General features: G+C 40.9%; 2 protein-coding genes and 1 long non-coding RNA gene across 11 annotated transcripts in view; 2 read left to right on the top strand and 1 right to left on the bottom strand.

The window, feature by feature from the left end:
- The window catches only part of LOC102910671 (uncharacterized), a 39685-nt gene extending 21133 nt beyond the window's left edge, over nt 1-18552 (top strand). For 2 of the 8 annotated variants that reach the window (XM_042261823.2, XM_076552249.1), the window contains exons 2-4: nt 8030-8156; nt 14995-15090; nt 16619-18552. In XM_042261823.2, the coding sequence (XP_042117757.1) occupies nt 8033-8156; nt 14995-15090; nt 16619-18309 (1911 nt within the window). In that variant the 5' untranslated portion in view covers nt 8030-8032 and the 3' untranslated portion in view covers nt 18310-18552. Of the gene's footprint in view, nt 1-2107; nt 2212-3385; nt 3476-3808; nt 4028-5611; nt 6608-8029; nt 8157-14994; nt 15091-16618 lie in introns of those variants that run through there. The other 6 variants (XM_015998581.3, XM_042261824.2, XM_042261825.2 and 3 more) reach the window with 6 other exon arrangements.
- LOC121822970 (uncharacterized) overlaps nt 2130-24029 on the top strand; it is a 109189-nt gene continuing 87289 nt past the window's right edge. For both annotated transcript variants that reach the window (XM_076552245.1, XM_076552229.1), the window contains exon 1: nt 2130-2211. The gene's annotated coding sequence lies outside the window, so the exon portion shown is untranslated. The remainder of the gene's footprint in view (nt 2212-24029) is intronic.
- LOC143268734 (uncharacterized) overlaps nt 18196-24029 on the bottom strand; it is a 28129-nt gene continuing 22295 nt past the window's right edge. The window contains exon 2 of the long non-coding RNA XR_013044853.1: nt 18196-23179. This is a non-coding gene — a long non-coding RNA (uncharacterized LOC143268734). The remainder of the gene's footprint in view (nt 23180-24029) is intronic.

Below are 24029 nucleotides of genomic sequence, written 5' to 3'. Positions count from 1 at the left end.
AAATGCTGGATGGTCACAGAGACAGAACAGGCCACAGCTAACCTCACCTGGCCAATTTCTCAGCTGATCTTGTTTCCTCAGACTGGATGCCTCTGAGTCTTCATCCAGAATGGATCTCAGCTGAACTGTGCTGCTCCAAAGCCTGAAAGCTTAACCAGCCAAATGCTTATCCAAATGCTTCTAGTTTCTGGTCCTCATGCCTTATATATATCTTTCTGCTTTCTGCCTCACTCCCTGGGATTAAAGGCGTGTGTCACCATGCTTGGCTGCATCCTTGAACACATGGATTTCTGCCTCTGGAATGCTAGAATTAAAGGTGTGTGCTACCAACGCCTATCCTCTATGTTTAATATTGTGGCTGTTCTGTCTCTGACCCCAGATAAGTTTATTAGGGTGCACAATATTTTGGGGAACACAATACCACCTCATTTGTGCAGCACAAATCTTAAAAGGTCTCTAATGAAAATAAACCTGGAGCCAGGTATTGGCGTGAATGCTGAAAGATCAGAGAAACAGAGAAAGCCACAGTTACCTCACCTTTCCACTTCCTCAACTGATCCTGTTTCCTCAGACTGGATGCCTCTCACTGAGCTGTGCTGGTCAAAAGCCTAAAAGCTTAACCAGCTCCAGTTCCTGGTCCTCTCACCTTAAACACCTTTCTGCTTTCTGCCATTACTTCATGGAATTAAAAGCATGAGTCACCATGCCTGGCTGTTTGCAGTGTGGCTTTGAACTCACAGAAATTCAGATGGATTTCTGCCTCCAGAAGGCTAGGATTAAAGGTGTGAGTGCTAACATTTTCTGGCCTCTATGTCTGTCTAGTGGCTGTTCTGTTCTTTGACCCAGATAAATTTATTAGGGTGCATGATATCTTGGGGAACACAATATCACCACAGACTTGCCCCACACCTACTTAGTCACATTACACATTGTCATGTGGCCCACTTGTGTCCCTACAGTTTGATAGGCAGGTCTCTTGTGTGTGGTTATGGAAATGACTGTTTTGTCTTAAACAAATTAGACTCTGGCATTATACTACAGAAATACACTTCAAGTTATAGCCTTATGTATAAGAGTAATACAAGTACAAGTACCCAAACTGAAAAACTTCCACAGGAAATGACTGATATTGCAGAAAGTGGGAAACTATATTAAAGCTACTGAACAATATATTTCTATGTAACAGGATGAACAATATATAGACTGCAGACAGAAACTGAGACTGCAAACAAGATGGAGGGGTAATATGGAAAATTGTTTGTCCCTCAGGCATTAAGACGTGGTTGATGAGCCGGGCGGTGGTGGCGCACGCCTTTAATCCCAGCACTCGGGAGGCAGAGGCAGGCGGATCTCTGTGAGTTCGAGGCCAGCCTGGGCTACCAAGTGAGTCCCAGGAAAGGCGCAAAGCTACACAGAGAAACCCAGTCTCGAAAAACCAAAAAAAAAAAAATAAAAAATAAAGACATGGTTGATGAACAGCAGAATCCATGTAAATATGGAAGAAGTTTATAGGGCTGAGAAGTGTTCAACATAACTGGAATCAGGACAAGATGGACCAACTGGGGCCCAAGCATTCTATTGTATGAACCTGTAAGTAACATTCTCATTCTAAACCACAGTGACTTTGAAGTTATAGACCATGTGAAATCAGCTGTAATTGTCAGGGAGATTAACTCCAATATGGACAAACCTGGCACTTCATACTAACACACCTAAATGTGCTCTGAATCAAGAGCACATCCGTGGAAGTCTCTGTCTGGTGAAAGTGCAGTTTCATTTGCAAGTTGAAGACCACTGCAGGAGCTCAGACTCAAAACTGTACTTCTAGGAAAGTTTCTCCAGGGTCAGCACCCAAAGTAGAAGGAAACTGTGCGATGGGGCTGACACTGTCCCAAGATAGCAGAACATGACAGCACTGTCTACACTGTACTAGATGTGTAGACAGGAAGTGCACCCTGGAGGTCACCATGACTCTCTGCAGCACTATTAAAGAGATCAGCCTCACCATATAACTGGTCAGATGTTCAGTGTCCCTCCTAACTGTCCCTGTGAGGTCACACTTCATGGAACATGGTGATCACTAAGTGGAATTGGAATCCCACCATATACTCCTGACTCAACTATAGGAAACTGGACTGTTTAGATAGTTTGAGCTATCTGTGCTTCAGTCCTGAGTGAATGACCCAGGACCAGTGACCCTTCACTAGGGAGGTAAGCATGAGCTCCTAGCACACAGGTGGTGAATATGGACCTGAGTTTGTGAAAAACCATGGAGACACTGGTAAAATTCTAGTAGAGCTCTCACAAAAACTAAATGGCTTACAGAGATTACTAGTTGAAAGTTTTCAAGGAAAGAAGTACAGGTGGAAAACTCCTGAGATGGATTATGGGAGATCTTTGCAAGTAAGATCAGAGAGGTGGACATTTCACTTTATTCATTGATTATACAGTCACTGTGTCCCTCATCAATACACTGTAGAGATTCCAATGTTCTCACAAAACTGTTTTAAAAGCTGTGGAGTCAGACCCATGTATGGCTCACACAGAGTGTCAGTGCAGAGGAACAGGATTTTTTATTTATTTATTTATTTATTTATTTATTTATTTATTATTTACTTATTCGTAGGACAGCATATTCAGACAAAGGCGACTTTATACTCAAATACTTTCACATGTGTTTGTTTCATTTTGTTTTGTTTTGTTTGTTACTTTTTTTTTTTTTGTTGTTGTTTTTTGTTTTTTCGAGACAGGGTTTCTCTGTGTAGCTTTGCGCCTTTTCCTGGAACTCACTTGGTAGCCCAGGCTGGCCTAGAACTCACAGAGATCCGCCTGCCTCTGTCTCCCGAGTGCTGGGATTAAAGGCGTGTGCCACCACCGCCCGGCTCATTTTGTTTTGTTTTGACTTTCCCTTTTTACTTAGATACAAGGTCTCTTTAAATTTCCCAGTCCAGACCATCAACTCTGGTCCATTTGTCAAGGAAACCGCAGAGCAGCTAGGAGCAAGGATTGACAGATGACGGCTGGTTTCAAAATCATCTTTAAAAGGCACTTCTCATTCCCACATTAGTGTATTTTGTGGTGGTATTGTGTTCCCCAAAATACTGTGCTAATAAACTTATCTGGGGTCAGAGAACAGGGCAGCCATATTAAACATAGAGGATAGGCAGTGGTAGCACACGCCTTTAATCCTAGCATTCCTGAGGCAGAAATCCCTCTGGATCTCTGTGAGTTCAAAGCCACATTGGAAACAGCCAGGCAACATGACACACACCTTTAATCCCAAAAAGTGAGCCTTTAATCCCAGGTGGTGGTAGAAAGTAGAAAGGTATATAAGGCGTGAGGACCAGAAACTAGAAGCATTTGGCTGGCTAACCTTTCAGGCTTTCCAGCATCACAGTTCAGCTGAGATTCATTTTGGATGTGGATGCAGAGGCATCGAGTCTGAGGACACAGGATCAGCTGAGGAAATGGCAAGGTGAGGAAGCTGTGGCCTCTTCTGTCTCTCTGATCGTCCAGCGTTGACCCCAGTACCTGGCTCAGATTTGATTTTATTAATAAGACTCTTTAAGATTCCTGCTACAGTATTGCTTCCTCAGTTTAAAGTAAAACAGAGTCAACATGATTTTGAAACGCTGCAGTAAGATTCAAATTACAAAATATGGGCCAGAAATTTTACAGGGCTAATATTTCTGTCAAAGGCTCGACTCACACTCATGTTTCTTATGTTGTGGATCTGGAGGTGAACACCAGATTCATACCCCAGGAATGTCCTGCTGACTGGGCTTCTTCCTCCAAAATTCTCCTACAGGGGGACAGAATCGAATCCACAATAGGAGAAAACTCCATTCCCTGGTTCCAAGAATTCTTGCGCATTGACTTCTGGGAAATGTAGTCTGCAGCACTGTGACGTCACGGTGAGCCATCCAGGAAATTCCCTTCTGGACTTCAGTCCACACATTTGCAGTTTTCCCAAAGTTGGGAGAGAGTCCTGCCTGCTGTACGTTCCTGTTGCGTCTCTGACATGGAGGTTGGTCCAGGGTGCAGCGCGGCCGCAGACAGTTTGCGGGGTTCCGGGGTCCGACTTGGAGGGAGCGGACCTGGGCTGGGTGGGAGGGCGGAAGAAGCTGTCTTGGAGGTGCTGTGCTGAACTGACGGGGTCACGTGAGGTTGCAGGTCAGGGCTGGGGAGGGGGCGATAGGGACTGTGCCTTGAGTAATTTCTTTAGGTCGCCGCTTGCCACCCGAGTCTGCCTCGGGCTTCTGGGACAGGAGAGCTGCCTGGTAGCGCGGAGTAGATGATAGTGCAGAGTCCAGGATTGCAAACTAATGATGGTCAGCTGACTGCCTGCTCCTGAGGTGGAGCTGGGAGCTCAGTGAGCAGCTTTGGTGGGGAAGCATGCTTCTCTAGCTGAGCGGTTCTCACATGGACGCTGTCAGATTTCTCAGAATCTGTAGAGCAAACGGGGTCTGGTCCTTCCTGAACTCTGCAGACTGGGCTAGTGTAACGGTCTTGAGGTCTTGATTGTGATCTCTGCCAGTCAGAGAATTAAGAGAGAAAAATTTCCAGGTGAAACAAAAGTCCCATGTTGGAAATTCAGGAAGCAGTCAACAGATCTGTCAGAATCCGCTGCAACAGAGAAGCTTTGACTCCGGGTGAGGGAACACACATACACCCCCCCACCCCACCCCACCCCACCCCCCCCCCCACACACACAGACCCTCTGCAGGAAGAATGGGAACTAGAGAAGCTGACTCAGGGCTTCACATTAAGGACTGGGTTTTCTTAACTTTGAAAGGTCTTCCATCCCTTCTGTCGTGTGGACCACAGTGGTTGTGTCAACATGTCTTGATCTTGTCTTGAAGTGTTGAGCTAGTCCATAAGCAGGGTGTCTAGGAACAGATGAAAAACTCTCATGGCTTTGGGTTCCAGTGCCAGGCTTTTTTGTCAGGTCAGCAGGGTGAGGAAGAACTCACAGAATGTGTGTATTCATGTGTGGTGGTATTGTGTTCCCCAAAATATTGTGTACTCTAATAAATTTATCTGGGGTCAGAGAACAGACAGCCACTAAATACAAAGGCTAGAAAATGGTGGCACTCACACCTTTAATCCTAGCATTCCAGAGATAGAAATCCCTCTGGATCTCTGTGAGTTCAAGGCCACATTGGAAATAGCCAAGCATGGTGACACACACCTTTAATCCCAGAAAGCCAGCCTTTAATCCCAGGGAGTGGTGGTAGAAATCAGAAAGATATATAAGGCGTGAGGACCAGAAACTAGAAGGTTTTGGCTGGTTAAGCATTCAGGCTTTTGAGCAGTAATTCAGCTGAGACCCATTCTGGATGAGGACTCAGAGGCCTCCAGTCTGAGGAGACAAGACCAGCTGAGGATCCGGTGAGGTGAGATAACTGTGGCTTGTTCTGTCTCTCTGATCTACCAGCATGGACCCCAATAACTCGCCTCAGGTTTGATTTTATTAATAAGAACTTTTAAGATTCCTGCTACAGAAAACATTTAATTCAAGGTCATGAGAAACACTTTCTTTTTTTTTTCTTTTTTTTGGTTTTTGGAGACAGGGTTTCTCTGTGTAGCTTTGCGCCTTTCCTGGGACTCACTTGGTAGTCCAGGCTGGCCTCGAACTCACAGAGATCCACCTGGCTCTGCCTCCTGAGTGCTGGGATTAAAGGCGTGGGCCACCACCGCCCGGCTGAGAAACACTTTCTACGTTCATGTTTCTTACAGTGAGCGCCATGAGAAATCCATGCAATCAGCACATTGCTGACTTAAGAACTATTTGTGATTAACGTCTGTTGACACATTTCACAATGTAATTTAATGGTTTTTCACTAACATGCTTTTTTGTTGTTGTTGAAGACATTAACTTTTGGAGATTAGATAATTGTTTGCATTTACTATGTGAGGAAGAATTCTCATTGCCTTGCTTAAACATTCTTGTGTGTAGTGATTGTTCATTCTTTTTGGAATTTAATCTGTTTGTCACTGTTATGACCTGATGCGGCTTTCTTCTGGTTTCACTGATTTCTTCCAGTTTGCTCCTTTCATATCTAATCGGAGACTCCATTATTTCTTCATTTCCATTCTGCAGTTCTTGACTGATGTGGCTGCTCTGGTTACATTCCTGGGTCTTTTTTTCTGCCGCTGCAGCAGGGATGCCTTCCCCTGTCCTTAATCCAGAGGTTCCACTGTGTGGTGGTATTGTGTTCCCCAAAATATTTTGTACTCTAATAAATTTATCTGGGGTCAGAGAACAGACAGCCACTAGATACAAAGGCTAGAAAATGTGGCACTCACACCTTTAATCCTAGCATTCCAGAGATAGAAATCCCTCTGGATCTCTGTGAGTTCAAGGCCACATTGGAAATAGCCAAGCATGGTGACACACACCTTTAATCCCAGAAAGCCAGCCTTTAATCCCAGGGAGTGGTGGTAGAAATCAGAAAGATATATAAGGCGTGAGGACCAGAAACTAGAAGGTTTTGGCTGGTTAAGCATTCAGGCTTTTGAGCAGTAATTCAGCTGAGACCCATTCCAGATGAGGACTCAGAGGCCTCCAGTCTGAGGAGACAAGACCAGCTGAGGATCCGGTGAGGTGAGATAGCTGTGGCTTGTTCTGTCTCTCTGATCTACCAGCATGGACCCCAATAACTTGTCTCGGGTTTGATTTTATTAATAAGAACTTTTAAGATTCCTGCTACACCACTGTGTGCAGATGCTTCTTACAGTGAGCCAGAACAAAACCACTTCCTCCCTGTCCTTCACATGGGCACTGCCATATCCAACCAGTAAAGCAAAGTGCTCATGTTGGTTCCTGCTCTTCACAGGTCCAGTCCAGTTCCCCTTGTTGAGCAGTCCTGTCTCTTTCCTCCCAGGCTTCTTTCATTGTATTCTAATGTCAGTGTGAGGGAGGGAGTTCCTTGTGTTTACAGCTCATGCATGAACCCTGCTGTGTTAGACATGTCATATCTGGAAAAGTCTGGAGGGGAGGTGTGCTGGGTGAGGATGTTCAGTTCCTGCTGATTGATCTACATGACTATGTCAGAGGCAATGGAGAGACATGGCATGGTTTGAACAGGGGTCAAACACATATCCAAGGAATAAAACTGAGCAGCACAGATTTTCATTACATTGTCAATTCAGGTAATAAACGTGGCTGCCACAGTGTCCTCCATAGCCATTATCAAATGCATCAGCATGTTTAGTTTGAAAGGTGTATGTTGTTTCATGACCATCCTTTTGAAAATCTGCATTCCATTGTGTTCTTCTTTGCACTCTCTATATGAAATTAAGTGAAATGTATGAGTGTGCATGTCCCAAATCTTCATGGGTTACACTCCACCACTGGTACTTTAAGAAGACTCAGAAGCAATAGATGGAGTGTTAAAATCCACTAATACAGCTTGACATCTAATATAAAAGGCAAAGCTTGTGATAGTATTTTGAAGTTTCAATTGTAAATATGTAATTCAGGTTTTCAAAGCAGATACTACATTTGGTCTCCACAGTTTTCGTGGTTTATTCCACTTTTTGAGTTCTATATTGCAATATATGGTGGATGAAGGAAAAAAATCAATGAGTCTTTCATGCCACACATGTGCAAGTATAGAGCCTGGATGGAGATCTAGGAGTTGGGACTTGATGATGTGTGTAATGTGTATTTTAAGCACTATGTCTTTGGTCAGGACATAGGCTGCTCTGAATGGAAGGTCACTACTCTAGGAACCTGACAAGGAATCCAGTCCTCCCTTTACATCTGGCTTGGCCTTCCCACCAATTTTCAGTTTTGTCTGATTCTCTGAAAACATATCCCTGAAGGATACTGACAGGAGATACAGCAGTTCTTAATGTATCTTCTCTGTCCATTCTGTTGTTCTAGGCTTGCCTCTAGGACCAGTTTCTATTCTCTTTATATTATATATATTTACATTAATATATTATTGCTGTTAATATCTTAATATTGTTAATGGTTTTAATTAAACTAAAGTGCAGTATCACTCATTGATCTTTATTTCAGGAAATGCTGTCCTTCTGGGATGTGGCCATTGAGTTCTCTGCAGAAGAGAGGGAATGCCTGGAGCCTGCTCAGTGGAATTTGTACAGGGATGTGATGTTGGAGAATTACAGCAACCTTGTGTTCCTTGGTGAGGCTCTCATCCATAGTGAATTCTTATTTCACCATCACCATGTAGCTTCCTCACTTTGTATGGTATCTCATGGGAGCATTTCATCAGCCATTTTCATATCCTTTGTTTTCTGAAAAATTAAGGAGATTGCTGTATTAAAAATCATTTCAGGACTGGTGAGATGGTTCAGTTGTTAAGAGCATTGACTGCTCTTCTAGAGGATCGGGGTTCATTCCCCAGCACCTATGTGGCAACTCACAACTGTCTGTAATCCCACGGTCTGACACTCTCATGGGATTGTGTTCTGACAAAGAAAGCTTCCTTGGAGTCAGAGGGTGATGCTAGCCATTAGCTGACCACAGAGCTTCAGAGGCTTGTAGAAAGATGGACCGGAAGTGGTAAGTCAGGGCTGAGACAGGATCCAGGAACTAAAGATGTAGGAAGTAACTGTGTCTGCTCCTCTGTGTCTCTGATCATTCGGGTTTTCACCCCAATGCCTGACTCTAATTTTTTTAATTGTAGAGATTAATTTGATTAACACTTCATCCTCACACAGATATCCCTACAAGTAAAGCACCAATGCACATGTAAAATTAAAATAACATATTCATAAAGAACCATTTCACTGTTTTTTCTCTTTGTGTTTTACATTTTTGTGTTAGGTGCATTTTTCCTTCACTCCAGTGGGACTCTCAGAAATTCAATGGCATGAGACCTCAAGTACACTTGTTAATTAAACTGTTTCAAAATTCAGGGTTTTTGTTTGTTTGTTTGGTTGGTTGGTTGTTTTGTTTTGTTTCTTTGTGTTGTTTTTTGTATTTTTGCCTCCCCTTTGTGACTCTGGACAGTCCAGGCTGACAGAGATGAGTGCTTCCATGTAGGTCAACTTGATCCACTTAGAACAGCCACTTTAAAGGCATGAGCCTCCCAGGCCAGCTATTCTTTAAAACAGTTTCTCACTGAACCTGCAGCTGCCATTCAGCTGGACTTGTGGACTGACAAGCCCCTAGGACCTGCCTGTCTTGCCCACCAGGTCTGGGGTTCCAGGTGCATGCCACTGGCCAACTTTTTATTTTTTATTAAGAGATTTTCTATTCATTTTACATATCAACCACAGATTCCCTTGTTCTCCCTCCTCCCACCGCCCAGACTCCCCTCCCCCCATCACCCTCCATTCCCACCTTCTCCAAGGCAATATCTTCCCTGTGGAGTCAGCAGAGTGTGGTAGATTCTGATGAGGCAGGTCCAGTCCCCTCCTCCCTGTACCAAGGCTGAGCTAAGTGTCTCAGCATAGGCCCCAGGTTCCAAAAAGCTAGGTTGAGGAACTAAGGACAGGTCCCGGTCTCACTGCCTGGGGGCCCCCTAAACAGTTCAAGCTAAACAATTGTCTTGCTCATCTGGAGGGCCTAGACCAGTACCATGGGGGCTCCTCAGCTATTGGTTCACAGTTCTTGTGTTTCCACTAGTTTGGCTAGTTGTCTCTGTACTTTTTCTAATCATGCTGTCGATATCTCTTGCTATTTAATCCCTCCTCTCTCTCATTGATTGGTCTCCTGGAGCTCCACCTGGGGCTTGGTCGTGGATCTCTGTATCTGCTTCCATCAGTCACTGGATGAGGGTTCTGTGACATTTAGGGTGTTTGGCCATCCCATCACCAGAGTAGGTCAGCTCAGGCACCCTCCTAACCATTGCCAGTAGTCTACAGTGGAGGTATCTTTGTGGATTCCTGGGGATCTCTCCAGCACTCTGCTTCTTCCTATTCCCATGGCATCTTCATTTATCATGGTATCTCTTTCCTTTTTCTCCCACTCTATTCCTTATCCAGCTAGGACCTCCCGAAACCCTAAGCTCTCTTTCTCCCTACCCTTGACCTCTATTACCCCACCTCACCCGCAGCTTGCTCATGTGGAACTCATCCATTTCTCCATCACTGTGCGATATTTGTGTCTTTTCTAGTGTCCTCTTTACAAGCTAGCTTCCCTGGAGCTGTGAGTTGCAGTCTGCTTATCCTTTGCTTTACATTTGTATCCACGTATGAGTGAGTACATACCATGTTTGTCTTTCTGAGTCTGGGTTACCTCACTTAGGATGATTTTTTTCTAGTTCCATCCATTTACCTGCAAACCTCATGATGTCATTGTTTTTCTCTGCTGAGTAGTACTCCATTGTATATATGTACCACATTTTCTTTATCCATTCTTCAGTTGAGGGGCCTCTAGGTTGTTTCCATGTTCTGACTCTTAGAAATAATGCTTCTATGAGCACAGTATAACATGTATCCCTGTGCTGTGATTGAGCATTCCTTGGGTATATGCTCAAGAGTGGTATAGCTGGGTCTTGAGGGAGATTGATTCCCAATTTTCTGAGAAAGCCCCTTATTGATTTCAAAAGTGGCTGTACAAGTTTGCATTTCAACCAACAGTGTAGGAGTGTTCCCCTTACTCCACATCCTCTCCAACATAAGCTGTCTTCAGTATTTTTGATCCTAGCCATTATGACAGTATCTGAGTCATTTTGATTTGCATTTCCTTGATGACTAAAGAGGTTGAGCAATTCCTTAAATGTCTTTCAACCATTTGAGCTTCTTTTAAGAATTCTCTGTTTAGCTCTATAGCCCATTTTCTAATAGGACCGTTAGGTACTTTGATGTCTAGTTTCTTGAGTTCTTTACATATTCTGGATATCAGCCCTCTGTCAGTTATGGGGTTGGTGAAGATCTTTTCCCATTGTGTAGGCTGTCATTTTGTCTTATTGACCATGTCCTTTGCCCTACAAAAGCTCTTTGGTTTCAAGAGGTCCCATTTATTGTTTCTCTCAGTGTCTGTGCTCCTGGTAGTATATGTAGGAATGATCTCGAGTGCCAATGAGTTCAACACTACTTCCTACATTCTCTTCTATCAGGTTCAGAGTAACTGGATTTATGTTGAAGTCTGTGATCCACTTGGACTTAAGTTTTGTGCACAGTGACAGATATGGATCTATTTGTAATCTTCTACATGTTGACATCCAATTATACCACCACCATTTGTTGAAGATGCTTTCTTTTTTCCATTGTACAGTTTTGGCTTCTTTGTCAAAAATTAGGTGTTCATACATGTGTGTATTAATGTCAGTGTCTTTGTTCAATTCCATTGGTCCACATGTCGGTTTTTATGCCAGTACAAAGCTGTTTTTTATTACTGTAGCTCTATAGTAGAGCTTGAAGTCAGGGAACATAATGCCTGCAGAGGTTGTTTAATTGTCCAGGATTCTTTTGGCTGTCCTGGGTTTTTGTTTTTCCAAGTGAAGTTGAGTATTGTTCTTTCCAGGTCTGTTAAGAATTGTGTTCGGATTTTGATGGGGATTGCATTGAATCTGTAGATTGCTTTTGAAGATTGCCATTTTTACTATTTTAATCCTACCTATCCATGAGCATGGGAGATCTTTCCATTTTCTGATATCTTCTTCAATGTCTTTCTTCAGGAACTTAAAGTTGTTGTCATACAGGTTCTTCGCTTGCTTACAGTTACCCCAAGGTATTTTATATTATTTGTGGCTATTGTAAAGGGTGATGTTTCTCTGATTTCTATCTCAGTCCATTTGTCATTTGTATATAGGGGGGCTACTGATTCTTTTGAGTTAATTTTGTTTCCTGTCACACTACTGAAGGTGTTTATCATCTGTAAGAGTCCTTGGTCAAATTTTGTGGGTCAGTTATGTATATTATATGTCATCAGCAAATAGTGAAAGTTTGATATCTTCCTTTCCAATTTGTATCCCCGTGATCTCCTTTTTTCTCTTATTGCTCTACCTAGAACTTCAGTACTGTATTGAGTAAATATCAGGAGAGTGGACAGCCTTGTCTTGTTCCTGGTTTTAGTGGAATCACTTTGAGTTTCTCTCCATTTTCTTTGATGTTGGCTGTTGGCTTGCTGTAAATTGCCTTTATTATGTTTAGGTATGTTCCCTGTATTCCTCTTTGTTTGTATTATTCTCTTTGTTTCTATTTTATTGATTTCAGCTCTCAATTTGATTATTTCCTGGCGTCTATTCCTCCTTGGTGACTTTGCTTCTTCTTGTTCTAGAGCTTTCAGGTGTACTGTTAAGTCATTAGTATGAGATTTCTCCAACTTCTTTATGTAGGCATTTAGTGCTATGAATTTTCCTCTTAGCACTGCTTTCATAGTGTCCCATCAGTTTGGGTATGTAGTATATTCATTTTCATTGACCTCTAGGACGTCTTTAATTTCTCTTTTTATTTCTTCCTTGACCCATTAGTGATTCAGTTGAGCATTATTCAGTTTCCATGAGATTGTAGGCTTTCTGTAATCCTTGTTGTTGTTGAAATCCAAATTTAAGCCATGGTGGTCTGATAGAATACAGGAGGTTATTCCAATATTTTTGTATCTATTGAGATTTGCTTTTTGACCGAGTATGTGTTTGATTTTAGAGAAGGATCCATGGGTTGCTGAGAAGAAGGTATATACTTTTTTGTTAGGGTAGAATGTTCTGTAGATATCATTAAATCCATCTGAGTCATAATATCAGTTAAGTCCCTTATTTCTCTGTTAAGTTTCAATTTGGCAGATCTATCCAGTGGTGAGAGTGGGGTCTTGAAGTCTCCCACTATTAATGTGTAGGGTTTAATGTGTGATTTAAGCTTTAGTAATGTTTCTTTTACATATGTGGGTGCCCTTGTGTTTGGGGCATAAATGTTCAGAATTGAAACTTCAATCTTGGTGTATCTTTCCTGTGATGAGCATGTAATTCCCTTCTCGATCCATTTTGATTGATTTTAGTTTGAAGTCTATTTTGTGGGATATTAGGATAGCTATTCCAGCTTGCTTCTTAAGACCATTTGATAGGAAAGACCTTTCCCAGCCTTTTATTCTGAAGTAGTGTCTATCTTTGAAATTGAGGTATATGCAGCAGAAAGATGGGTCCTGTTTTCATATCCATTCTGTTAGCCTGTGCCTTTTTATAGGTAAATTAAGTCCATTGATATTAAGGGTTATTAATGACCCGTGATTGTTAGTTCCTGTTATCTTTTGGTGGTAGTGTGTGTGTATTTATCTTCTTTGGGATTTACTGCTGTGTGGTTATCTATTGCCTTTGTCTTTGTGGGTGTATCTGACTTGTTTGGTTGGAATTTTTCTTCTAGTGCTTTCTGTAGGGCTGGTTTGTGCATAAGATTGTTTAAACCTGGTTTTGTCTTGGAATGTCATGTTCACACCATCTATGGTGATTGAAAATTTTGCTAGGTATATTAGTTTAGGCTGGCATCCATGTTCTTTTAGTGTCTGCATTACATCTGTCCAGGACCTTCTGGCTTTCAAAATCTCCATTGAGAAGTTGGGTGTTTTCTGATGGGTTTGCTTTTATAAGTCATTTGGCCTTTTTCCTTTGCTGCTCTTAATATTCTTTATTCTGTACATTTAGTTGTTAAATTATCATGTTGCGAGGGGACTTTTTGGGGGATCTAGTCTGTTTGGTGTTCAATAGGCTTCTTGTGTCTTCATAGGCATTTTTTTCTTTACCTTGGGAAAGATTTCTTCTATGATCTCGTAGAATATATTTTCTGTGCCTTTGAGTTGGTATTCTTCTTCTTCCATCCCTATTATTTGTAGGTTTGGCCTTTTCATGGTGTCCCAGATTTCCTGGATATTTTGTGTGATGACTTTTTTTGGCTTTGGTATTTTGACAGATGAATCCATTTTCTCTATTGTGTCCTCTACACCAGAGATCCTCTCTTCCATCTCTTGTATTCTGTTGATTATGCTTGCATCTGTGTTGCCTGTTCATTTACTGAGAATTTCTATTTCCAGCATTTTTTCTCTTTGTGTCTTCTTTATTGTTTCTATTTCCCTTTTCAGGTCTTGAATTATATTCCTCACATGTTTAATTGCCTTTTCATGGATTTCTTGGCTCTCTTTAAGGGATTTATTGATCTCTTTCATTTTATTTATTTATTTATTTATTTATTTATTTATTTATTTATTTATTTATTTTGGTTTTTCGAGAAAGGGTTTCTTTATGTAGCTTTGCGCCTTTCCTGGATCTTGGTTCATAGACTAGGCTGGCCTTGAACTCTCAGAGATCTACCTGCCTCTGCCTCCCGAGTGCTGGGTTTAAAGGCGTGGGCCACCACTGCCCAGCTCAATTTTTTATTTATCTTTTCCTCTATTTCTTTATTGATTTCTTCCAATTTTTTGTTTCTCTTTTCCTCCATTTCATTTTTCATTTTTTCTTGAAAGGCCTCTAGCATCTTCATGATGCTATTCTTAAGGTCACTTTCTTCTGCTTCTTCTACCATGTGAGGTTCAGCTATTACTGTTGGAGGAGGGCTAGATTCTGGTGGTGCCACATTGCTCTTTAGGTTTTTGTATGATTTTTGCCTTGACATCTGCCCATCTCCTCCTCTCTTGGTCCAATGGGAGCCGGCGGTTTGGTTTCTATGTGTCAGGAATTTGTTGGCGTCCCAGGCGGATGGGTATGGGGGCATGGCATGTAGATTGCAGGGTCCAGTGTGGAGTTTTGGTTAGGTGGTTCTTCCAGGAGGAGTTTTGCCTACTGTCTGGCAACAGGGACAGATTTGGGTGATGGTAACCCGGGAACTGGTTGTGTCCCCGGAATGGGTCCTAGGGGCCTGACAATCAGTTTTACTGAGTTTTTCTTATCATTAAATGAAACTCAGAATCTGGTTATTGTAAATTTCTTTATGTAGTGTAGTGATTCTGTCAGAAAACATTTAAGGAACTGATTGTCTGCAATCATTTATTTCATCATCTCTTTCCTTATAAGCCATGTACTGGAAGACTCATGTCAATTCCAAGTAAAAGAACACATAAACAATCTTGTTCCTTTTTTCTGCAAACAGGTCTTGCTGTGTCTAAGCCACACCTGGTGACACATTTGGAGCAAAGACAAGAATCTTCAGATGTGAAGAGACAAGCAGCAGCCAACGTGCAGCCAGGTGTGTAGGAATGAGGGGTTTGGGGCCAGGGTTGAGGTCCAAATATCCCCCAGAAAGGCAGGCTTTCCCATCACCCTGGAACATGACACTGTGGGAGTCATTCTTTGGTCTGTCCTTCATGTCTTTGTTGTCGAAGCTCATCTCTCAGAAGTGTATGATGGTTTATGTCTCTTAAGCTTGTATTTCCCCAAGAATAACTCACTAGCCGACTCCTATTGCAGTGCCTTCTGAGATTTGTCTCTTTGTTGATTCTCCATTGTAGAGTAGGACACAGGGAAAGAGAACTCAGTGCTGGTCAGACTGAGAGTCATTTAGTTTTAGAATTTGAGAGCAGACTCTAGCCGAAAGATCTCATACCAAAGTGAGCATGCCGTTCTGAGTTATGATTTTCTTGACTGAAGTGTTTTCTTTGACTGACCGATCTATTTCCTCTAGCATATCCTCCGTTCCCCAAATTCTGTCTTCCGTATCATGTATTTGTTTCCTTTTGCTTGCTTCTGTAGTTCCTGCTCATTTACTCAGATTTTTATTTCCAGCATTCCCTTGATTGGTGTCTTCTTCATTGCTTCAGCCTCAATTTTTAGATCTTGAACTGTTCCCTTCCCCTGTTTGATTGCTTTTCCTTTGTTTTCTTTGCTTTCTTTAAGGGATTTGTTGATTTCTTCTAATTTTTGTTTGTCTTTTCCTCAATTTCTTTAAGGGAATTTTTCATTTCTCAGATTGTGTGTCTCAGGTTGCCCCTGAGGTCACAGGGGGATGGGTGGGTTTGGGGGAGGGAGGGGGTCTTACAGATTGCAGGGTCCCTACGGGGTATTGGTGGGGAGATCTGCCTGCCAGAGTCTTCCCTACTGGGCTGCAACTGGGGCAGCAATGGGTGGGAATGGTAGAGCATGGGTTCTGCCTTGGAGCTTAGGACTTAGGCAGGGAGAAGAGTCACTCACCTCCTGGTCCAGTCAGAGCTGGAGGATTCTGTTTTATATATTCTTCTCATCAAAATAAACCATAAAATAGTGTCCTAAATTTTTGAGCGATAAATTTAATCTTTTTGTGGACCATCTACTTCTTGTGCAGCATATCTTTTGTACCTGCCAAAATAATACTCTATGTGGAGGATAAAAATGTTCTATTTAGATGATGGCTCAAATTCATATAGTCACAATTAACTTTCTCTTTGCTCAGCTTGGTTACCTTATAATTTCAGGGTTGTCTGGCCATATAACATATCCTGTTTAATGGGTTTACTTCTGTTGTAAAATTTCCTTACAACTTTCTTAGGTATTAAACTTTGAATACTATGCCATTATGTCTAGGTTCTTTTTGGTCATGCCCTTATTCTAGTAGAAGTCTAGATTATTTCTGCCTACAATATTTTATCATTTATGCTTAGTCCCTGTAGGTTTTGAAATGTACTGTAGTTTCTCACTGATGCTTTAATATGTATGATAAATATTTCCTTTGAAAAAGATAAGCATTATAAGTATGAACTTATTTCCAAGCCTTTGTTCATTTCTCAACTTTTGCTCAACAGGAACAACATTCAATGATTATAATGATTACAACAACGGTATTGACTGTAACTTATTACGTATTCAAAGCCAGAGAATTCATACAAGGGAGAAACCCTACCAGTGTAAAGAATGTGGCAAGGGCCTTAGTTCTTATAAAACACTTTCCATACACCAGAGACTTCATACTGGAGAAAAATCCTATACATGTAAGGAATGTCATAAGGCCTTCAATACTCGCTCATCACTTTTTATACACCAGAAAAATCATACTGATGAAAAAACACACAAGTGTGAAGAATGTGGCAAATTATTTTACTATCCTTCAATGCTGAAGCAACATCAAAGAATTCATTCTGCAGAGAAACCCCACAAGTGTGAAAAATGTGGCAAAGCTTTTTATGATCCTTCATTCCTGAAGCAACATCAAAGAATTCATTCTGGAGAGAAACCATATAAGTGTCAAAAATGTGGCAAAACTTTTTATAATTTTTCATTCCTGAAGCAGCATCAAAGAATTCATTCTGGAAAGAAACCTTACAAATGTGAAGAATGTGGAAAATCCTTTTATAAACCTTCAATGCTGAAGCAACATCAAAGAATTCATTCTGGAGAGAAACCATGCAAGTGTGAAGAATGTGGCAAATCCTTTTACACTCCTTCACTGCTGAAGCAACATCAAAGAATTCATTCTAGAGAGAATCCATGCAAGTGTGAAGAGTGTGGCAGTTTATTTTCTTCATTTTCATACCTTACTCAACATCAAACTGTTCACTGCACAGACAGTCCCTACAAGTGTGAGGAGTGTGGCATAAGGTTTTCCCATTCTGCAATCCTTCAGAAACATAGTAAAATTCATGAAGAGAGACCATACAAGTGTGAAGAATGTCACAAAACCTTTCTTTATCAGTCATCACTTAAGAACCACAAGGTAGTTCATACTAGACAGAAACTCTACAAGTGTGAAGAGTGTGGCAAATATTTTTCCTCAGCTTCATGTCTTAGACGACATCAAATAATTCACTATGAAGACAACCCTTACAAGTGTGAAGAGTGTGGCAGATGTTTTTCCTCAGATGCATGTTTTAGAGCACATCAAACTATCCATTCTGAAGACAATCCTTATACCTGTGTACAATGTGACAAACGATATTCCTGTTCTAGGGATCTTCAGGAACATCAAACACTTCATACTGGAGAGAAATTGTACAAGTGTGAAGAATGTGGCAAAGGCTTTCATTATCACTCAGGCTTTAGGAGACACAAGGCAATTCATACTGGAGAGAAAGCTTACAAGTGTGAAGAATGTCACAAAGCCTTTCGTTATCTCTCATCCCTTAAGAATCACATGGGAGTTCATACTGGAGAGAAACCGTACAAGTGTGGAGAATGTAACAAAACCTTTTGTTATCTCTCATACCTTAGGAAACACAAGAGAGTTCATAGTGAAGAGAAACTCTACAAGTGTGAAGAATGTCACAAAGCCTTTCATTATATCTCATCCCTTATGAAACATAAGACAATTCATACTGGAGAGAAATCCTACAAGTGTGAAGAATGTCACAAAGCCTTTTTTTATCTCTCATCCCTTAGGAGACACAAGACAGTTCATACTGAAGAGAAACCATACAAGTGTGAAGAATGTCACAAAGCCTTTTATTATATCTCATCCCTTATGAGACACAAGACAGTTCATACTGGAGAACATCCCTAAAACTGTGAATATGTGACAGAAGGTTCTCTTCACCTTCATCCTTTAGACAAAATAAAAAAGAAAAGGAAATTCATTCTGAAGACAATCCCTAAAATTGTGGGCAATGTATCAAAAACTTTGTTAATCTTTATGTGCTTACTCAACACATGATATAGTTCATATGGAAGAAGTATCCTACAAATGTCTTAAAATGTTTACTTTTTCAACCCTTAAAATACATCAAATGATTTATTCTGACTCAAACTCCATGAGTGTGTGAAGTGTGGTAAAATATTTGCGAACTATTCAGATCTTATCCACCTCAATGAATCCATAGTGGAGAATGTTAGGAATCATTTTGGAATGTCAGCAAGAACATCTAACTTCCAATAGCAAAAATGTTAAGAATGTCATCAGAGAGCTGTAGAGATTTCTCTTTGCTAACCCCAACAATTTGTCCAAGCAGTGTGTTTGAATCTTGCCTTGATTAATGAGTCTCTTTCTTCTGTAACTATAAATGTTCTCTGAAACCTTTACCATGCCCTGAAATTGTTTCCTGGGTACCTGGAATCTGAAATCTGGGCTGTGGCATAGTTACTGTTGTTTTTCCCAGTGGAGTCATCTAAACTCCTGTAACATCTCCCCTTGGTGTGCAAAAAACTCTTTTCTCTCTGAGCTAGCAGGTTTTCACCCAGCATCTGGCTCCAGAATCCTTATTGGTAAAATAAAAGACAATGACTTAGTTAAAACTACAGGAAGGCTCTTCCAGTCTAAGGCCTCAGCGTCAAGGCAGCAGCTGCAGCTGAAGAGGTGAAGTCATCAGCTGAGGCATTGATAGTATGAGGTGCAGCTGCTGTGCCCCAGATAAAAAACAACAGTGCCCATAGAGCAATAATGACAGACATGTTATGAGAGTAATCAATGATTTTTCTGGTTGGATTTAATGTTTATTCCACAAATTATAACTGGTGTGATATTAATTTGGTAATATACTTTAGCTCAGCATGGTGATAAGACCTAGAGAGAATTGAATGTTGTTATTCTAATAAGTGGATACTAACTAAATGAGCCCAAGGTCTCATCTTTAGGCCACAGAGTCAGGAACCCAAGTTCTTATCTTTATCCCACAGCGTCAGGCACCTCTCAACACCCACCAGAAAATATTAATTGTGTTGTAGATAGAGAATAATACACAGATGCACACTGGTCGAAGCATAGAGAATATTATCCTGTGGAGGGCCCTGATCTAAAAGTGATACCTGTGTCACACATTGTGAAAGAGGTTTCTTACACTTATCTAAAGCCAAAAGTCAGGGAAATCTGAGAGAATAGAGTTAGAAAGAATGTCAGAGGAAGAAATAGATGTCTGCAGTGAGACAGTAGAAACGTTGAATCATTTTTAGAACAGTGAAACATTGCTAGAAATGTCAGTACCATTTCATGCTTGAATGTGGTTGATATATTGTGTAACCCAATAGGCTTATCCGGGGCTCAAAGAACAGAACAGCCACCAGCTTAGACATAGAAGCCAGAAAATGTTGGTACACATGCCCGTAATCCCATCACTTGGGAGGCAGAGATCCATCTGGATCTCTGTGAGTTCAAGGTCACACTGGAAACAGCCAGACATGGTGACACGCACCTTTAATCCCAGACAGTGATGGCTGGAAGCAGAAAGGTATGCAAGACATGAGGACCAGGAACTAGAGGCTTTTAAGCTTTTAGGCTTTTGAGCAGGAGTTCAGCTAAGATCCATTTGGGTGAAGACTCAGAACCCTGCCATCTAAGGAGACAAGATCAGCTGAGAGGTTGGCAAGTTGAAGTTGGCTGTGGCTTGTTCTGTCTCTCTGATCTTTCAGAATTTACCCCACTATCTGGCTCCATATTTTTGTAGGATAAAGACCATTTTTCAATTAGTCTACATTTGAACATACTGTGACTATTGCTACCTGTACAACACTTCCACAGGCTATACCCCAGCATACAATAAGCATGGTTGCATAAGGGTCTCACAATGTCTCACCCTGTGGAGGAGCTATTTGGCAATTGATGGCTCCTGAGGGAGACAGTCATTCTTGGAGTGTTCCAGGTTCCAGTCAACTGTCCTGCACCCCTACACATGGAGGGAGCACTAAGAGGAATGAAGAAATAACACAGAAAAAGCCAACCAAATAGGGAGAGTAAAGTGTTTTTAAGGGTAAGAAACAACAGGTAAAGGAATGTGGGGATTAAATAAAACATTTAACATACATGTATTAAATTATCCCCAAGTAAATATCATTTTAACCCTTTTTGGTTTTAGACATATTTATACTGACCTGTTTTAACAATGATTACAGCACATGCATCTGGCCATCATAATATTTATAGAGGGTCAGCATCCTACTGGGAAGGCATGAGGGATCAAGTGAGTGGACTCCTGTAATATCATAGCCTTCTGACAGTCATCTGGGTAGCTGGGTAGAGGTGTGAGGATTGTAGAGACAATGAAGTATACAGAAAAGAGTCGAGAGGTCTGCTGGTCAATGCTGCACAGCCCCCAGTTTACAGGCAGCTTATATACAGTTTTGAAGGACAGAGGTAAAACAATGCACAGCACAGGCATTCAATCATTGTCTATCCTGCCTTGCATCCAGGAATAGGCAGTTTCATTTTCTATCTCAATGTACTACTGAAGGCAGCAACAGCCTGCATCTAGCTAGATAGTATATTCCCTAATGTGGGCTTATCAGGACTTTCTCACAGCCCTTCAAGGAGACTCTGGGCTTATCAGGACTTTCTCACAGCCTTGGAGCAGACAATCTTGAACTCTATTGACTCAGAATAGACTTCAGATTCAAACTGGAAAACTGAGCCAGTTGTGGGCTCCCACAATTCCTCCTTTTTTATTTATTTTAATACTTTTGAATCTCTCAGATGACCATGCCTGTCTTAGGTGTTTTCTTATCACATTCCAATCTTACCCATCATGGCAGCATGAATTTCATCATTCACGTCCTGTCTTAGGTTGAAAGGAGGCAAAGAAAACTTACCCGTCCTTAGCTACCAGCCTCTGGTGTTGAGTCAGAGGAATGTGCAGAGTTTTACTCTGTGGAGTTATGAGCCCAATCTCTGTAATGAGTTCAAAGTCAGCTTGAGAATTTTAGGCAAACAAATTATGTCTACTAAGATAATGCTCCAATAGCTATAACACTACTTAAGAACGAAATAAATGATGACAATGATGTGGTATCCATTTTAAATTGTTCTAGATTATCTTACGCTGTTTTAACTGCATCAAAATCCAATTTAGCCTTTCTCATTTCTATAATCTCTTGTTGTAATTTAGCCAAATCTAAGGATTGATTAGAATCATGTCAAATTCCTTTAAGATGTGCCTTAACCTTTTCCCATCCAATTGCACTTTCATTGTACACAGAAGATGTAACACAAATCCATTCATAATTAGCATGACATTTCAAATGCACTCTAGCTTTCAGACTTTGGAGTTTATCTCCCAAAAATTGTACCATATCATATAAAGCATTCAATTTATGTTCCATTTTTACATCAATATCTTTTTGTGTCTCTAATGTCATAGAGACATTCGTAGACAATTGATTTACAAACCGTGCTGTCTGAATGGATTGAGACAAAGCCACTGAAGCCACCATACTAGTAGCAAGCATAGTAACATGAGCTGCAATTCCTGCTATAACTAATCCAGCAACATGCTTCTGCCTGCTTAAAGCTTTCTTAATTTCTTCAATTTCTTTTTATTTTTTTATTTATTATGTATACAGTATTCTGCCTGCATGTATGCCTACAGGCCAGAAGAGGGCACCAGATCTCATTATGGGTGGTTGTGAGCCACCATGTGGTTGCTGGGAATTGAACTCAGGACCTCTGGAAGAACAGCCAGTGCTCTTAACCGCTGAGCCATCTCTCCGGCCCCAATTTCTTCAATTTCTTATAGCCCTTTATCATCAAACCATGGATCATTCATATATACTGACAATATAACAAATAAAGGTTGTTTTAAACTATTACACGAATGTGATTATCCATTTGGGAAATACTATCGGTCAAAATGATACATTAAACACAGAACCATTCATAGAAATATTTGTTTCACCAACTAAAAGAACATAGGGCATTTTAACACAAGCTAAAACAGTTCCTTTCAAAGGACAAACAGGTTTCAAATGCCTGGAACGTTCTCTGACTGTTCTCATGGCAGCAGCAATTTTCCAAACATAAGTTTGTGGAGATCCAGTACTGGAATTCCACAAATTCCAGCTGACATTCCTTGGTCCCAAGATTCTGCTGTAGACACAGCATAAGAGTCACTATAGTCTTCCTGATTTCCAGACCAGTCAAGAATATACTGTTGTATCCCTGTGATGTTGTACCTTAAAGGAACAATGCCAGTACATCATCTCCAAAACAAAGTTCTGTTAGACTCTCACAGTTCTTTTGTGCATGAAGGAAATCGTTGAGGTAGTGAAGTATTACTTGTCCAATTACCCTGAGGAAGCAATAACTTTGTATAACTGGTACATTGTTTATCATGTTCCAATACTTGTTTTGAAAACATTCCAAGACATCCCTCTAAAGTAATATCTTTTGTAAAACATATAGGGATCCCTTTACCATATCTAATATAAGAAAAGTTGTGAGTAATCTGGAACTCTTGGGTGAAAGGTCGATCTAAAAGCCCGGTATCCTTAACCACAACCACAATTCCTTTTCCTTTCCAAGTGGCAGGATATAAATTGGTGCCTCAGGAACACAGGCCCAGTAGGTCTCACTCTGGCATCTCTGGACGGTCATCTGCAACATCAGGACCAGCCTCTCTCTACTCCATACACCGCACCAATCATTTAAGCAACCAACAAGCTTCATTTTCTTCCTGTGAAAAAACACAAACAAGCCCTAGTCCCCATATCAATATAGGGTTGGGGCCCTTCCATAAGCCAGCACAGGGATCTTTCCATTTAACTAGATCAAATTTAGTGGTGGTGTCTTCATGTCAAAATTGATCAGCTGCAGATTTTCTAGAAGCATCCACATTTTAAAAAATTAAAACAAATAAGGCCTGATTTAAAGCATTGTGTGGTGACTGGGGGTATAACTCCCCCTTCCTTAATTTTTTAAGATGTATCTTGAGGCTTCTCTAAGCTTTCTCAACAATACCTTTTCCTTGAGGATTATAAGGAGTCCCTGTTTTATATTCAATTTGCCATTGAAAACAAAATAGATAAAAAGCTTTATTAACATATCCAGATCCATTATCAGTTTTAATAACTTTTGGTATCCCCATATAGGAGAAACACGTTAGGCAATGATCAGTTACATGCGTAATAGCCTCACCAATTTGAGCAGTAACCATTAAAAATCCTGAATAAGTATCTATTGTTACATGTACATGTTTCAGTTTTCCAAATTCTATAATATGAGTGACATTCATTTGTCAAAAATGATTAGGAGGGAGACCTCGAGGATTTACTCCAAAATGAGGTACAATTAAATATTGAGGACATGTAGCACATTTTTTAACAATTTGGTTGTGGGGCGTTTACCCACCATCCCCACAGTTCCCCAGAGTTTTCTTGAGTGAGAGCAGCAGGAAATATTAGATAGAAGGATTTATTGCAGAGAATCTTGCGGAGATAAACAGATAGAAAATAAAGGATAGCCTCGAGAGGGTCTGGAACCTATTCCAATGGGCCCGACTGTCTCTGCCCCAGGGTTTTTATAGA

The sequence above is a fragment of the Peromyscus maniculatus genome, chromosome 15, assembly GCF_049852395.1.
Source record: "Peromyscus maniculatus bairdii isolate BWxNUB_F1_BW_parent chromosome 15, HU_Pman_BW_mat_3.1, whole genome shotgun sequence".
Taxonomy (NCBI): domain Eukaryota; kingdom Metazoa; phylum Chordata; class Mammalia; order Rodentia; family Cricetidae; genus Peromyscus; species Peromyscus maniculatus.
This window is presented reverse-complemented; position numbering and strand designations above follow the sequence as displayed.